Below are 15,594 nucleotides of genomic sequence, written 5' to 3'. Positions count from 1 at the left end.
TTAAAACAAGACATGGTTTCTAATAGTTATTATGGCTATATATTTTTTATTATTTTCCTTCCAGTACTTACACACATCAGTTTTTGTCTCTTTAGCAGAAGCTTGAGTGGACATTTAAATGGGTAATTTGTAAGTTTCTCTGCCACTGCACATGATTTCTGGCTGGAACCAGGTGGTTGTGATGGTCACTTGCCAAGAGCTTCACCCATCATTGTGTTTACAAGAGGTTAGATAATAAAATAATAAAGTGCCTTAAGATGACTTTTGTTGTGAGTCAGCGCTATATAAATAAAATTGAATTGAATTGCAATATTTTACGTTGATTTTTTTAATTTTCAGGGTCTGTGAATTCCGAATGCGTATGATGTTTTGACTTTTTTATTTGCATCGCAACACGTAATCTAGTTAATTAACTGGTGTTTATCTACTAAAAGTCCATAAATGTATCCATTAATTTACCCCAACTCTGTCCTTACTGGCTTGTTTTGGTCTGTAATGCTCTTATATGACATCTCGTTACATTTTCATTTGGATATAAAATCAGAGAGAAACCATTTTTTCAGCAGTTTTCTAGTTCCACCTGCTACAATCGACAGAGAGCTTTCTTTGCCTCCTACCGCTGTCGTCAACTTCATCTGCAGCTTGCAGTGAAAATGTTTTTTCTCCATCTCATAGATATTCAGTTGACCTACATTATAGAGCCACTAAAATTAGCTTCTGCCCAGGAAAGATCTCGCTGCCTTTGAAGTCATAAGGAATGTGTCCCTCCTTGGCTGCTGTAGGCTCATAAACAGAGCCGAGTGATGTGACTTATATGGAAGCAGCAGAAGTAGGCCAGAAGTGTGTGTATGAGTGTGTGAGTGTGAGTGTGTGTGTGTGTGTGTGTGTGTGTGTGTGCAAGAGAAAGTGTGTGGGTGAATTGCAGTTATTGCTGCGGCACTGTAACACTGACACAGAAAGACTGTCTATATGTAGAACTACACACACACTATTGCATGCAAACATCTTCTCATACAGTGGCTACATTTATTTTTTACACACACACACACACACACACACACACACACACACACACGCATACACACACCCACACACACGCACACACACACACACACACACACACACACACACACACACACACACACACACACACACACACAAATTGCACTCTAATGAGTGCAGATGATTACACCCTCAGCCTAATCACTGCTGCATGAATTAGACTGGCCCCAGAGCTCGTAATCTGCCTGGGAATCTCAGGGCTCACTGCGGCCCCACCCCCTCTAATCTGGGACCATAAATTAAAACAAAAATCACTTTTTGCAAGATGCAACTCACAAATCAGTGGAGTCAGAATAACTGCAGGAAGGAGACACTGAAAGACGATGAGATGGGTTATTTCGGCTTGGTTTAAATCCACAGCAGTAAAAGCTGGATTTGAAGCCAATGGCAGCTGCTCTGAGATGAATGGATCTTAAAAGTGAAACATTAATCTGACTATATTTACTTAATTTTGATCCACTGGGCTAAGACTGTCTAGAACTCCAATACTCTCTGATACGATGATGCATTAGCGGGAAAAAGTCCACAGAGTACCTTTTGATAAATCAGGGATGTCTACTACACTGGGTCAAATTACAAGCTTTAAAAGGGTATCCCACTGGGGTTCAAAACTCAATTTGACCACCTGACGTTTAGGAAAATATTCTTTTTTTTTTTTTTCAAATTGATGAATTGTGGAGACTTGGAGCAGATTTATATGTCTGCGTGCTGCCATTATAAAGACAGCCAAAGCCAAGAAGTCCAAATGAGATGGCCCATTGCCAGCCGGCTGCTCTGAGTGTGTATGTGTGTGTGTGTGTGTGAGTGTGCACGTGGGTGTATATAATGCTACAGGGATTCACCCCCTCTGTGCACCAAAGAAGATTATCCCTGCGGATCTGGCACATTCCTCTAACATCCAATAAAACTGTCTTATCTGCCTCATCATCCAATCAAATCATGACATTGCTGATCCAATCAGAAGAAAGCCTCCGTACTTACTCTCTATCTAATGCCCCACCCCTGCACACACTAAGATAAATAAAACTTTGCCCTTAGCCATTAAGAAGCCTACAGCTTTAGCTTAACTGCAGCAGAGACTCTAACATTACAGTCACATATTATCAAGATCCATGCTCCTCTCCAAGGACATACATGTATATTATGTATGTCAGAAATACTAAACAAATGGTACACACAACAAACTGTTTTAGATGTCAGATATGTGATGATGATAGATGTGATTTGATTTATTTGTCATGTTATTTATTAGCAATTTCTGCAACCAGAAAAGGCCAATTCCCACCAGCATCCTGATCTGGGCTGAACAACAACAACAACAACAATTAGAGTAGTAGCTAGTCCCATTATCTGTATTGATCAGTGTTAGCTATCACCAAGCTCATCTACTAAGCTCCATTACTGCAACTGGCTGAGCTCCAAGCACTCCTTACCCAACAGAACCTGACCAAGGCTGCTTAACAACTTCTTCTAAGGTTATACCTGCATGCTCTGAACTTAACTTAAGATTCTTGGGAGAACTGATAGAAGAATTAATTGGCAGCTACTACTATGTATCTGATATCCAGGCAGCTACATGTCCCTTCAGGGATAAAAAGGGCAAAAAAACAAAAGAAAAAAAAGTAGAACAGACCAGGACTCATGGCTTGACATCACAGAAAAAGAACAAAGGCAGAGAATTGGTGCATAATTTCTCTATCTAATAACACGCTAACTTTTTTGTATTTTTTTAAATAATAGACACAGAAGCGTGAACTGTCTCACTTACCTGTGCTTTCTTTAACATGTGTATGGAATCCTAGCAGTCCCAGACATTTCAGTACAGGTTGCTGAAGCAGTCTTACAGCACAATCACACAGGAAGGCTTTTAGCAGCTTTACTGTTTGCAAAGTGACTGTTTTGCATATTGCTGAAACTACTTTGTCTGTTTGGAGTCTGGTGCCTTCCGTCACTGGCACCTTATCTCTCTAAAGCCCAATTAGGGGCAAGACCACTGTGACTGCAGGCATACAGGCATAACTTTTGGTAAATACTCGCTTCTGCATTTACAAAAGACTCCTGTGTGACTGCATCTTTGAAAGACTCTTCAGTCCTGTCCTCCACCAGCACATGACAGCAATCAAACCATCAGATATCTCACACGATACACATGCACTCAGAAGCAGCTTACTTTCATTCATGCCTTTTCTTAACATTCAATGAATCAAAACTTCACAGAATAAAGGCAAAAATGACCTTTGCTTTCAGACTGCAGATTTGACTGATAACAAATCAAACTCTGTCGTCAATGTAACAAACTTCAACAGCAAACCGGAGAGAGAAAGAACCAAAGAGGTGCTGTGTAAGGTGCAAGAACGGTATTGTGAAGTGACACATACCGCTGCTTAGACAAGGAATATTTTCTCCCCACAAATGCACAGGTGAACACAGTAATGGCCATTACTCACAAAGCTTTACAGAATGGAGACTCAACTTGTAATGGCAGTCAATTGATGGTCTTTTCCACTGTTTGACGACAAGCTTGATTATTATGTGTTCATATTTTCCAAATCTTCATTTATGTCATTGTCATTCAACACATCAATCATTGACACATCAGAGTAAAGTTATTCCAAAAAGGGATCAAGGCACGGTGGCAGTTCTTTGAAGCTTTCAGTTTTACTTTAAAGCCACAATCATGAGCAAGCTGAGGTGAAATAGAGACATCAGCTAACAAATATCAGGTGTGCCAGTATATCTTTGTCCTTTTTTTGAGTAACTTTACTAATTGTAAAATCCATTATAATGAACTGCTGATGGCAACACTCTGTGCTTTGCAATGTATCTTCAGCACAGTCTGGACACTACAGTGAGTTGCTATCGGAAAGTAACAAGACAGGTGGGCTGGGCCAGGGCTAGCTGGCAGCATACTAACTTGAGTAGAAAAAAAGAAGTGATACAACTAGAAGCTGATAGATTGTCATTGCTTTCCACAGCTAGAGACAGCTCTTGGTGAGTAAAGGAATAAAGTCTGATGCTGAACTTACAATGTTTTTTCTCAGTGGGTAAGTAAACAGCTGTTGACTATTTAGCGATAGCAAAACTTACAAATACCCCCTCCAAAACTGGTAAGGTAAAACATTGCTGGTTCTTAATTTCTTATTAATAAATATAAAACTATAAAGTATTATATGTCCATATTTTAAATTGAAATTTAAGGAACTTGGGGACACCCAAGTGTATTGCAGCCTCTGTAAAGCTTTGGGAATATACAGCAGTATACTGCAGCCAAGCAGGACACTCATGGCGCATAACATGACCACACACACAACTGACCTGTCTTCAATACTACAGAGGGGAAGAGGGTAAAAACATAAATGTGGAAAGAGGAGGAGTAGGCAATGCGTGGTGGCCATGACCATTGCTACGTCGTCCAAAGTTAAAGACCATGCATGCACAAAGGGGAATGTTGTCATGCAAGAGATGTGGGGAGGGGGGCATGCAGTATAGAATGGGGTGTCACCTTGGTCAGCAGGTGGGTAGGTTTTCCTGCTATGTTTCTCAGAATCAGAGAGGTTTCCCTGTCCAGATAGGAGTGCTTTAAAGAAAGAGAGAGAGAGAGAGAGAGAGTCCCAGTAAGTTAATTGGCTGTTTTGATTGATTGGAGTTGACAGTTTAGCAGAAAGCTGTGTGATGAAGCAGAGGTCAGCAGCAGAAAAACATCAGCATCATTGGTAAAGTAGTTGGAATGAAACCTGCAAAGAGCTGTACACATAATAAACACTTTACAGCAATTGTATACAGTAGGTAGACTGGGAAAGGAAATGTTAAGACACATTAACTAAACAATCATATAAAGCTTAAAGCTTATATTCAAATATATTATATTCAAATATTCAAGTAAGATCAGGAAGGCTCCTCAGGCAGAAAATCAATCTGATCCTGTAAGACTGCTGTTTATCATCAGTCTGTGATGTTTTACACACTCAAGCAGTTATTTTGTGATGCGCTGCTTTAATTTTATTTTTCAACTTCAATTAACCTGCTCATTCTAGAGAGGAAAAGGTAACTCAAATTTGAAATCTAAAACTTCCATCAGATCTGTGACCTCTCTGATCTAGCTTCATCTAATCTGTGTGTCACCCAGAGGTCTCTGAAGGGACTTTTCAAAGCCTGAAATATGGTTTCAGTGCTTGCTGCCATACTGGATCTCGAAAACCTAATTTGACCAAAAGGGATGGAACCTGGGTGGAGCTGAGATTGGACACACAAAGGGCAACCACCACAGCTAGATGTGATAATTTTATCAAAGCAAACATGTTCTCAAACACACTTCTTTTAAATTAAATTAAACATTTGACTGAAGAAGTGTCAGGTTTTGTAATCATCTTTAGATATTTTTTCTTGGGATCCAGTGGCCATTATCAAAACTATTTTACCATGCATTGTGATGCTTGCCACTTGCTTCAAACCTAGCTTTGTGAAGCTGCTGCACTACATTCTGCATACTTTCTGTTCTTGTAGGAATAGAAATTGCTCTCAATACCTTTTCTACTCTCTTCTCCCTGTACAGTGGTTGAATGTTGATCTAAAATAACATTTCTAAAAGGGTGTCTGCAGTCTTTTGAGGGAATGACACCAAAACTGACCTTTATGTTTGATGAGACATTTTCTGTTATTAAACTTCAATTTAACTGGTGGAGATACCTGGAAGGCACTACCCTAAACCAGTGGTTCCCAAAATGGCAGCTGGGGTGCCTTGAGAATCAAGGGTGCCGCTGTCACTCAGCGTCAAATTATGCCGTTTACGTAATAAAATGCATGCTGATAAATCCAGTGGGGATATAGGTTAGGGTTACCAAGGGAAGTCTGAAGTCTCATTATGCTTCAAACTGAAAACTAAAGTGAACTGGAGCCCTGTTTATATTTCTTTGGGAAATAAAGGTTAAGTAATTCAAGTATAAACAAGTATAGAGTCACTACTGCTTTCGGCTTTTTTGGTGGAGTGGAGAGCTAACCAGGCGTACACAAACAGGATTCCAACTCCAGGCCAACAGGGTACCAGACAGATTTTAATTAATTATTTATTTGCTAAATTATTTACTACATTACTCATATTTACTGACAATGTGAACTCCACAGACAGACACAGGCCAAATCTGTGGCTCAGAGAGCTTTATATAATCCTATACACAGTACATGCACATGCAGCAGTTCCGTGAGTCACCGGTTCATCTTTAGCAGATTCCTACTCAGCAGACTGAAGTCCAGTAGATTTGAGTCTTTTTATAGAATCCAATTCCAGTTTGCTTTACGGATCAAATTTCTGATACACCCGTATATTTAGCTGTATTTTTATTTTGGAATAAAAATATCCACTTTCTCAAATTACATATTCCATTGACTGTTTAATTTAATGTCATCAGAGAGATATTGTTGAAATCTGACATCCATTTAGTGTTGTGAAAAAAAGAAAAAAAAAGACAAACATAAATTACATCTGATTTTCAGACACTAACACACTATCTGTTCTCATGTTTATTAATCCTGAGAATGTTGTGTGCGCTTCAATCACTAGAAACCATTTTATAGAAAGCATTAGTTCTCTCATGATAACCACAGATTAAAAATAATATTTAGGTCAATCACACATACATGTACAAATACACACACACACACACACACACACACACACACACACACAATTACAACCAGCTTTTCCCTGACCAACCACATCCAAGTGTACGTGTGTGTGTGCATGTGTGTGAGTTCCCCTCTAGGACACAGTAATCAAGGAGAGAGAGCTGCTATATGCAACTGTACATTGGACGACTCTTTGTATGCATCTTTGTGGTTAGCAATGTTCAATCTGTGTAAATAAGCCTAACTAATGGACTAGAGATTACACTTTGTGTGCAGTCAAAATTCAGTATCTGCTGTATCTTATTTACCTTTATGTTGAGATGTGCACATATTTTGCTTCAAATCGTGGACTTGTGGAGCCTGTTCTTGTTGAAAAACAAATACATTTTCATTTATTTGCCAACATGCTGTAGTTGGTAGGGTTCAAATTAAATTTAAGAGTTTTTAAGGCATTTTTAAAACCATGTAGAGTGGAATTTAATACCTGTTTCACAGTCACACTGGTCAAAGTAAGAAAATAAGTCTTATTTATATTTACATAAATGGCAATAACTCCTAATAATATCTTTAATCATGCCCTAAGTAAGCAACAGAAAAAAAATGGATGCATGGATGGATGGCTATCAATTCAAAAACAACTCATTTAAGATCTGCATAAATATAATTATAATAAATCATACTACTTTAATGCTTAAAGTTACTGCTGTTACCAGCCACAGACTAGAATTAGATTACAGGTTAGGTGGGTGGATTAGGTGCTACAACCTGCAACAAAGGTACCTTGCAAAACACCAACAAGAGGAGTTGTGATTACATCATTAGCTTCGTACACCCACAGACACTTCTCAGGAAAATAGCACAGGATGTGTTTGCAGTAGGGGCATCTGCAGGCTTAATTGAAGGAGTTCCTCATTTAAAATCTCTATTCCATTACTCTATTCCATTCCATTAAAAGAGGCTGCTTGATTAACAAGTGTCTCACCCTAAAGAAAAAGCTACATGAGAAATACACTCAGTTGCCTTCTTACTGAGAGTTGGATGAGATCCCACAGCATTATTTTAAAAGGCAGAGGATACTGGGTGCCACTTTATCCTTTATATATTATCCCTCCTTTATGGGAGGGGCAGCTGAGTCCCATAACAATTCAATGGGGATTTAGTGAGACCTAAAACTTTGTTATTTTTACTGCCCTTAATAGAAACTCAGGGTGAGCGTGATTCAAACTGCAGCAGTCCAGTTTCTAATGAGCAGGACTCAAGGGAGCAGCACTGAGTGAAAACACAGCACATCTTATCCTCCTCTTTTTGTTTCCTCTCTCCTTCTCTGTTGCTCTCTTTCTTTTCCTTTTATAAGCATCACTCTTTGCTTCTTTCTGTGTCCGCCCTTTAGTTCCCATCATCCTTTAATTCCTTTATCATCTATAGTCATTTGCTGACTCACTCTGGCCTCTCATCTCATTATTCTAATTTTATTCATTCCTTCACTCCTCCTCTCTCTCCCCTTCTCTCCAATGCTGGTCTCTCAGATTTGCCGTATTATCTGTGCATGCACTGGAGAATTAGAGCGCTAACCCAGTTTCCTGCTCACTGAACAGGGTTTGTGTTGGTAATGCAGCTCATTGGGTGTCTTTTTTTCAGTTGAGCATGGCACTAACAATGACAAGGTTTGGGGTTAAATTCCCTCAGCAGCCCCCAGGGTCAGAAATAAAAGAGGGATTGAGGCTGAAAAAAGCCTTGTGAAATGTAAAAATGCATGGCAAAATCCAATCTTTATGAGGTTTAGGAGCTCTTTTTGGCCTTCTATCCTGTTCACATTTTGCTGGCACGGCTGTGAATCGCTCACATCTGACTACGTAGGTGATTCAGGCGAGATTATGACCACACTTTTCTTTTCAGTCTATTATGGAACAGAAAAACTGAGCAGTTTTGATCATAAAAGAAGCAAGGACACAGCCTGAAGCAGCAGAAACTGTCAGCACCAACACAAACCACTGCTGCTAAAACAACCTAGACTATAAAAAAAAAAAACTCAAGAGCAAGGAGGGATGAACTGTTGGAGAAATCCTGCTCTTGATTTGTAGCTCTGGGAAACAACATGACTGATTTACAGATAAAAAGTATTGGTCAAGTAATGTGTGGGAAAGATAGAGACCTAAGAAAAGACCCTAAAAGTTGATGATATCTCTCTTTGGAAATTTGAGATGTTACATAATTTTCTGATTGTGAAATGCTGATTGATTTTAAAATGTATGCACTGCATTACAACCCCACAAGACATCACTTGGACAATAGCTCACTGTGATGGATTTCTGATGCAAAATGTAAAGCACATGGTCCTTTACCTTCTTTCCCTTTGCATCACCTATTCTAAAACTTTATGTATGCTAATAATTTTCCCCATGTTTTAAATGCAGCTACCAGCTGCTGCACATAATTTCTCCATAATCTGCTTGAAACGATAGCAGACTCAGCATAATCCCAGCCAACGGACAGGTGTTAGTAAGGTAGATCCAGCTAAAGCACCATCAGTCTTGCTGCTAAAAGCCTGACAATTAAATTAGCATTGACGTATATTGTTGCGATGGCAGTCTTAGGTCAACATTAGCAGGATTATTTCTATCTGAAGGAGACTTATTGTTAGTTCTGCCTGTTTCTGTCAATCCATCTCAGGTTTTTTGTGTTTAATGACTACTTAAGATCAATACCCACAGCATCTGCTAGCAAGTTAATGTTTCTGGCTATCAGGTTAACGGATATATCTTGTTGAGAAATGCAACAACACGCATTAAGTGTGTTTGCTCCATGAAGCTGTGGGATAGTTAGTAGATTCTATATTCAGCTGCTTTTTGTGGAGCTGTTGAATCGTTTAGCTTTTGGTGTACCTAATATACTGTAAACTGAGTCTAAGTCGAGGTAGAGGACAGATACAGAAAGCAGTAACCTCTATTGGGAAAAACGTATGTTTCTAAGTTTTCTAAGATACATATAGACACGGATTTTTGCTGATGTGTTTGTTATAGATGTTTTCTTCAGTTGACTTCCACTATAGTGCCAGTCCTGGAAATGTTTAATTCCCTTAAGATGAGGCTCAGCCAAACACACAAATCATTCATTCACTGATTTGGCTCATACCTCTGTGCTGTGATGACCTTGGCTTCCTCCTTCAGCTTGAACTGAGGACTGCTGACCATCCAATTCACTGGAGCGGAGAACACTGTCCAGTGAATCCATGGATGAAGCAGAGTTAACAGAGACCCCCGATGCAGAGGTGACGGAGGAGCGTGAGGAGTGGACAATTGAGTGCACCTGAAGTGGTGCAACAAGAAAAAGAGACATTGTGGGTTAGAAACCTGGAAACACCAAAAGTCTGATGGAGACTTTAGAAATTAGTGATGTTAAGTTGATAAGCTCAAAATATTGACTTGTTTTGTGCATAGTTGAAATACAATTACGTTTTGTCCAACAAATCAAGGGTCAGTGGATAGAGGCTTTTTTGAAGCTCTCTGTGTCAGACTTGTGATTTTGGGCGATGTACAGTAACTAAACTTGACATTTAAAAGATTTGATTGAAGCGTAGTCTACCTCATGTTCGCTGACTGTGCCAACTGATCCTGTACGTCGATGCTGACGCTGAGAGGATCCGGGCCGCCGCATCGTGGCTGATGTATAGGTGGAGGCGGAGCTGAGAGAGTGGGAGGACGTTTGACGTGCAGCTTCGTCCATACTGAGAGACGCCTGGGGGTAGCAGAAATAGAGGACAGAAGATGGGAGGGGATCATAACCATTGTCTCATAATCCATCCATCCAATACTTGAGCAGCCTGCACTTCTAGGTTGTGTTCAGTGTTACCAAGACCCAGCATATGCTGCCATGTTTATGTGTATACCAGTTTAATTTCTATTATAATAAAAACTGCAGTATATTGAAGGCCTTGTTGTAAGACCTTGGTGGTAACTGTATAACTCCATGTATTTGAATCCTCCTCACTCAGTGAATAGCGACAGAATTGGTTTTGAAATGTGTTTAACTGGGCACATGTTGGCCCTTGGTGCTTAGATGACTGTTTGGAACACTGCAATGTTTCAATATGCCACTGTTTTCTCCAAAAGGCTGCAGCATGATTCTGACCCCACATTTGGGAGGAAATCTATTGTTCAACCACAAAAACAGTGAAACAAGTTTCCTTCTTTGCTGAGGACCACACAAGACTCTGCCTCCAGGTCACTCTGACCTATTTCTATTGGTTTGCTGTATCAAGAGAGCATACTGTGTTTCTGTCCCTTTTATCTTGAATTTGTCCAGACTTTTGTGAGCCTGTTTGGCTACTTCAGATTACTCTGTAATTTGACTTCTTTTTATGCGGCACCCATTAGGCCAATCACTGCTGTCTTTACAAATTGGAGAATATAAGTTGTACAAATACCTTGACACTACTGTATAATGACACAGTATATAGTATGTCCACAGATTTTACTCAGATTATTTATTTTGGCTTTTATTTGTTCAAAAATAAATTCCCACACTTGTACACACCTTCTCCAGCTGGGAGGTGATGTCATCCAGACTGAAGTTAGAGGCCAGTGCCGGTCTCCCATGATGCCCGGTGGGAGCTCTGATAGTGCCAGCCGGCGACGCCCTGGTGCTGCTGCTGCTACTGCTTGCCCCGCTGCTGCCCCCCCCACCGCTAACACTGTTGCTGCTGCTACTACCACCACCACCACCACCGCTGCCTGCTGGCTGTTGCCTGCCACTGCGCCCTGCTGGAGGCTTTTGACGAACCTGGAGACGAACAGAAAGAGTGACTCACACAGATGATATTTCCAAAAAACAAAGCTTTTCTGAACAACAACAAAAAAAGAGTAAAAATTTTACTGAGAAAACAAGTCCAAGTTTAACTTTTGTTATATTCAACATCAAATGTTGATTCCTTCATTGTTGTTTTGCACCGATATTTGTGTGCATGCGTGTGTGTGTGTGTGTACCTTGGTGTCAGTCAGCCCCAGGCGAGCCATGCCGCCAGCACTGTTAGGTTTTGTGTTGATTGTGCTGAGTTCCTGTTCGATAGAGCAGAGATCAGCCATCAGAGCGTCCAGATCCACATTCTCCCCCTGATTCAGTGCCTCTGCAGATAGAGATACCAGGGTATGAGATAAAATGATCAAATCACTATGGAATTAAAGTGTGTGTGTGTTTTCATGTATGTGTATTTGTTTGTGTCTGACCATTGATGTTGTAGATGGAGAATCTGTAGGAGAAGTTGGCCATGTTGGTCTCCTGTCTGAGGGGAGCTTTCTGCTGCGGAGATTGCTCTGGGCGACCGTCATCTAGACTCTGAATGGACACAGAAAAATCAACAGTGAATGTGTGGTATGTATGCAAATGTATGAATACAAAGCTTTGTTTTTTTAAACTCCTGCATGCAGTTCAATAATTCTCTATGGAAGCACAAGACACCAGTGTACAATGCAGAGATCTGCCTGACATGTCTTTCACTTGATATGTACAGAGGATAAAAGTTTTTAATTTAGTTTACAAAATAAGGGCTTCAACTAACATTTCCATTACCAATCAATGTGTTGATTAGTTTTATAATAAAGAAATCAATCTTCATTTTGACTAATCCATTACTTTTTTTAGTGTGGAAGAGCTTCACAACTTCACAAGTATTCTATATTCTTCTGTGACAGGCAGGGATCAGGTAAGGTGCGGTTAAAATCTACGATAAACACATGCTTATATTCTATATCTTTTTTTTGCACATCAGCTTGGGATATCCACGTGTGTGTACCTGTGTGAGTTTGTCCAGCTCTCCCAGCCAGGCTCCAAACATCTTATCCAGATCCTGGTCCTCCTTATCGCTGTCCTCCTCCTCCTCCTCCTCTTCCTCCCTGACCTCCACCTCCTCATCTGACAACTGGTCCATCTGGGGGGGGAAGAAGCAAGGAAAAGAAAAGGAGAAAAGAAGAGAAGAAAAAGGAAGAAAAGGTGAAAAAGACTGATAAATTCTTCTGCATCTGTAAGACAAGAGTATGATCTCTCAGCTCCACCTAGTGGCCAACAGTCTGTACTACACTCCATATCACATTCTGATTCTAGTGTGTCTCTCTCTTACATTAACAGCAGAGGGAGCATCAATTTCTTCATAATGATTATTGATTATTATTGTTATAGCAACCAAGATAAGGGGGTCAAAGGTCACAGCACAACACTGGGAGCAAATGTTCTTGAAATTGTTTGGCTTTTGGATATCCACATAAAAAGGCTTCTTGAACCCTCTCTAAAGCGTTGTGGCACTTAGATTAAGACAAATTTGAAAGCTGTAATAAAAATTGAAAGATGACAATAAAAGCTTGTTTGTGACACACCACAGCTGGTGAAAATATAGACGGAAAGAATCAGAAAATGACTCAAGCAAATTAACATTTAAAGAGATGAAGTCCAGCTGTTTTTAGTAAAGCAAACAGGATACATATTGAATTACTGTCCCCAAAATATGCCATGCCCTCCAATTAAGGCACGCAACATATCTTAATGCATTTGAAAGCTTTGGCTTTTCAGACATTTGTAGTATTTTAAGAAAGCAAGCAATATAAATAGCTTAGTGGAGATACAAGAGACATTTTTATCTCCAGTGTCAATGAAGTTTGGTCAAACACTGACACTGTCAGTCAGTCCATCCTTCCATGTATCACTGTTAAATTGAAAACTACTCCCAAAAACTCCCAAAAAGTCAATATTCTTAATCAAAAGGTTGATGGACTTCTTAATCAAAAGGCTGATGGACTTCTCATGACCTTCTGACCTTTCAAGTGCTACTGGCATGTTACCTCTATAACAACAAACACCAAAATCAAAAAGACCAACATGAAATTTACAGAGCGCCTCAAAATTGAGAGTATATCTTTACCTCTAACCATACTTTTGTATTGTAAAGGCAGCAGCTACCACATTGTTTTGTTTTTTGACCTTTTGAGTGTTATTCTGCATATTTTAGACATTTTGAGGACTTATAGGCTTTGTACTGAGAAAAAAATATCTTGTATTTTTTTTTTTTTTTTTAGAAATATAATGCATAAAGACTTTTATTTCAAAAACCCTAATGTTAACAGGGTCAAGAAATTTATTTCACTTTTCAACCCTTTGACTCCATTTGCAGGAAGACCAAGTGGTTTGTTCCAAAGCCTAAAAATAATAATATTCATAACAATCATAAACTTGATTTATAACAAAAGAATACAAGGAGCAAGACAGTGAAAATCAGGGGAAAGGTTATGAAAGATTAAGGCAGTGTGTGTGTGTGTGTGTGTGTGTGTGTGTGTGTGTGTGTGTGTATGTATGTGTGTGGGTGTGTTGGAATTAACCACCATGAGAACAAGTCAACACATTTTTGGAGGGAGTGCTGCTGTGATTAATGATGTGATGTAACAACTATTAACTTCAGTGACTGACTGACACACATATGCGCGCGCACACACACACACACACACACACACACAGACAGACAGACAGACAGACAGACAGACAGACAGACAGACAGACAGACAGACAGACAGACAGAGAGAGAGAGAGAGAGAGTCATGACAAAGACACTCAGCAGTGGCTGAATTATCCTCTCTGCTGATAACCAGTAGAAAACATTTACATTTACTACACATTATGTAATATGGTTTCAAAGAATTATCTAATAATAAAATCAAGTAAAATGGACACAAAGTAATTTTTTTCATCATTCATTAAAAAAACTTAGATTTCCAAGCAATAAAAGTAATGTGCCAAGCCCACTCTTACTTTAGTTTTGGTCATTATTCTTAGTTTCTCTATGGTCACGTGAGACCAGATGTTTGGGTTGAAAGAAACCATCATATGTGTGTCCCCAGTCAACATGATGTGAAAAGCTCAGTTTTCACTATTTCATTATAGATTTTTGGTTGTAGTCTGTCAAAATTAAATCAACACAATTAAGTGTGCAAAAAATGAGGACATTTGACTACTTTCTGAAGACACTGTCTGTACGTATGTACTTTATGTGTGTGTACATGTTCCAACATACTAACTTATATACATATGCTAACCTCTCTTTTTTGATTAGGTTTTGTATGTTTGACATATGCCAATCCATGAGCCAAGGGTAGACACACCTAGACCCGTGCCCCACAGGGCATTGTACTGGACCGATCTATGTTCTGACCCTCACCTATGGCAATGAGCTTTGGGTAGTGACAGAAAGAATGAGATCACAAATACAAGTTGAATATCCTCCTCATCTCTGTAATGAGCTAACCCTTAGAAACAGGTTAGAGTTGAAAGAGGCCAGTTGAGGTGGTTTGGGCACCTCATCAGGATGCCTCCTGGATGGCTTCCACTCATAGACTGTATATGCTTCCACTGGAGGTTTTCCAGGCATGTTCAACCGGTAGGGAACCCGAGGTAGACCTAGAATATAATGCTCAGCTGGGTTGGGATCCCCCTGGAGGACCTGGAAAATGGTCCTGGACTACCTAGGTTAGCCTGCTGCCACCGCGACCTGACTGCCCCTGAGAAAATGGATGGATGTTTGACATATACCCTCAACTGGCTCCTCTCATCCTCTCTAGTTCTTCCTCCTCTATTCTGCCTTCCCTTCTCCCCTCATCTCCTCCTTTTTCCTTATCCTCCACATCTCCACCCAGGTGACCCCAGAGTGTCGCCCAGGGCACAGCGTGCTATTCCTGGGTAGCCATTTTGCTGTTGCCCCCCCCCGTCCCTCTCTGGGGAGAGACTGCTAGCCAACACACACACACACACACACACAAGATTAGAGAGCAGAATGTCACACACCCACATACAAACACTTTGAAAAACACACCACACACACACACACACACACACACACACACCACACACACACACACACACATACTGAGGAACGGT

At 40.1% G+C, this 15,594-nt stretch overlaps 1 protein-coding gene across 12 annotated transcripts in view; it reads right to left on the bottom strand.

The window, feature by feature from the left end:
* Positions 1 to 15,594, bottom strand: part of raph1a (Ras association (RalGDS/AF-6) and pleckstrin homology domains 1a) — a 119,559-nt gene that overhangs the window by 21,904 nt on the left and 82,061 nt on the right. For 2 of the 12 annotated variants that reach the window (XM_051068654.1, XM_051068512.1), the window contains 7 exons: positions 12,473 to 12,607; positions 11,907 to 12,015; positions 11,667 to 11,806; positions 11,218 to 11,463; positions 10,267 to 10,419; positions 9,817 to 9,990; positions 4,565 to 4,639 (listed from right to left, as the gene is read on the bottom strand). The exons of 2 other annotated variants lie outside the window; for them this stretch is intronic. In XM_051068654.1, coding sequence (XP_050924611.1) covers positions 4,565 to 4,639; positions 9,817 to 9,990; positions 10,267 to 10,419; positions 11,218 to 11,463; positions 11,667 to 11,806; positions 11,907 to 12,015; positions 12,473 to 12,607 — 1,032 coding nt within the window. The remainder of the gene's footprint in view (positions 1 to 4,564; positions 4,640 to 9,816; positions 9,991 to 10,266; positions 10,420 to 11,217; positions 11,464 to 11,666; positions 11,807 to 11,906; positions 12,016 to 12,472; positions 12,608 to 15,594) is intronic. 8 more of the 12 variants (XM_051068678.1, XM_051068554.1, XM_051068635.1 and 5 more) reach the window with 7 other exon arrangements.

The sequence above is a fragment of the Lates calcarifer genome, linkage group LG1 (assembly GCF_001640805.2).
Source record: "Lates calcarifer isolate ASB-BC8 linkage group LG1, TLL_Latcal_v3, whole genome shotgun sequence".
In the NCBI taxonomy this organism is placed as follows: domain Eukaryota; kingdom Metazoa; phylum Chordata; class Actinopteri; family Centropomidae; genus Lates; species Lates calcarifer.
Note: the sequence above shows the minus strand (reverse complement) of the source record. Positions and strands in the feature narration are given on the sequence as shown.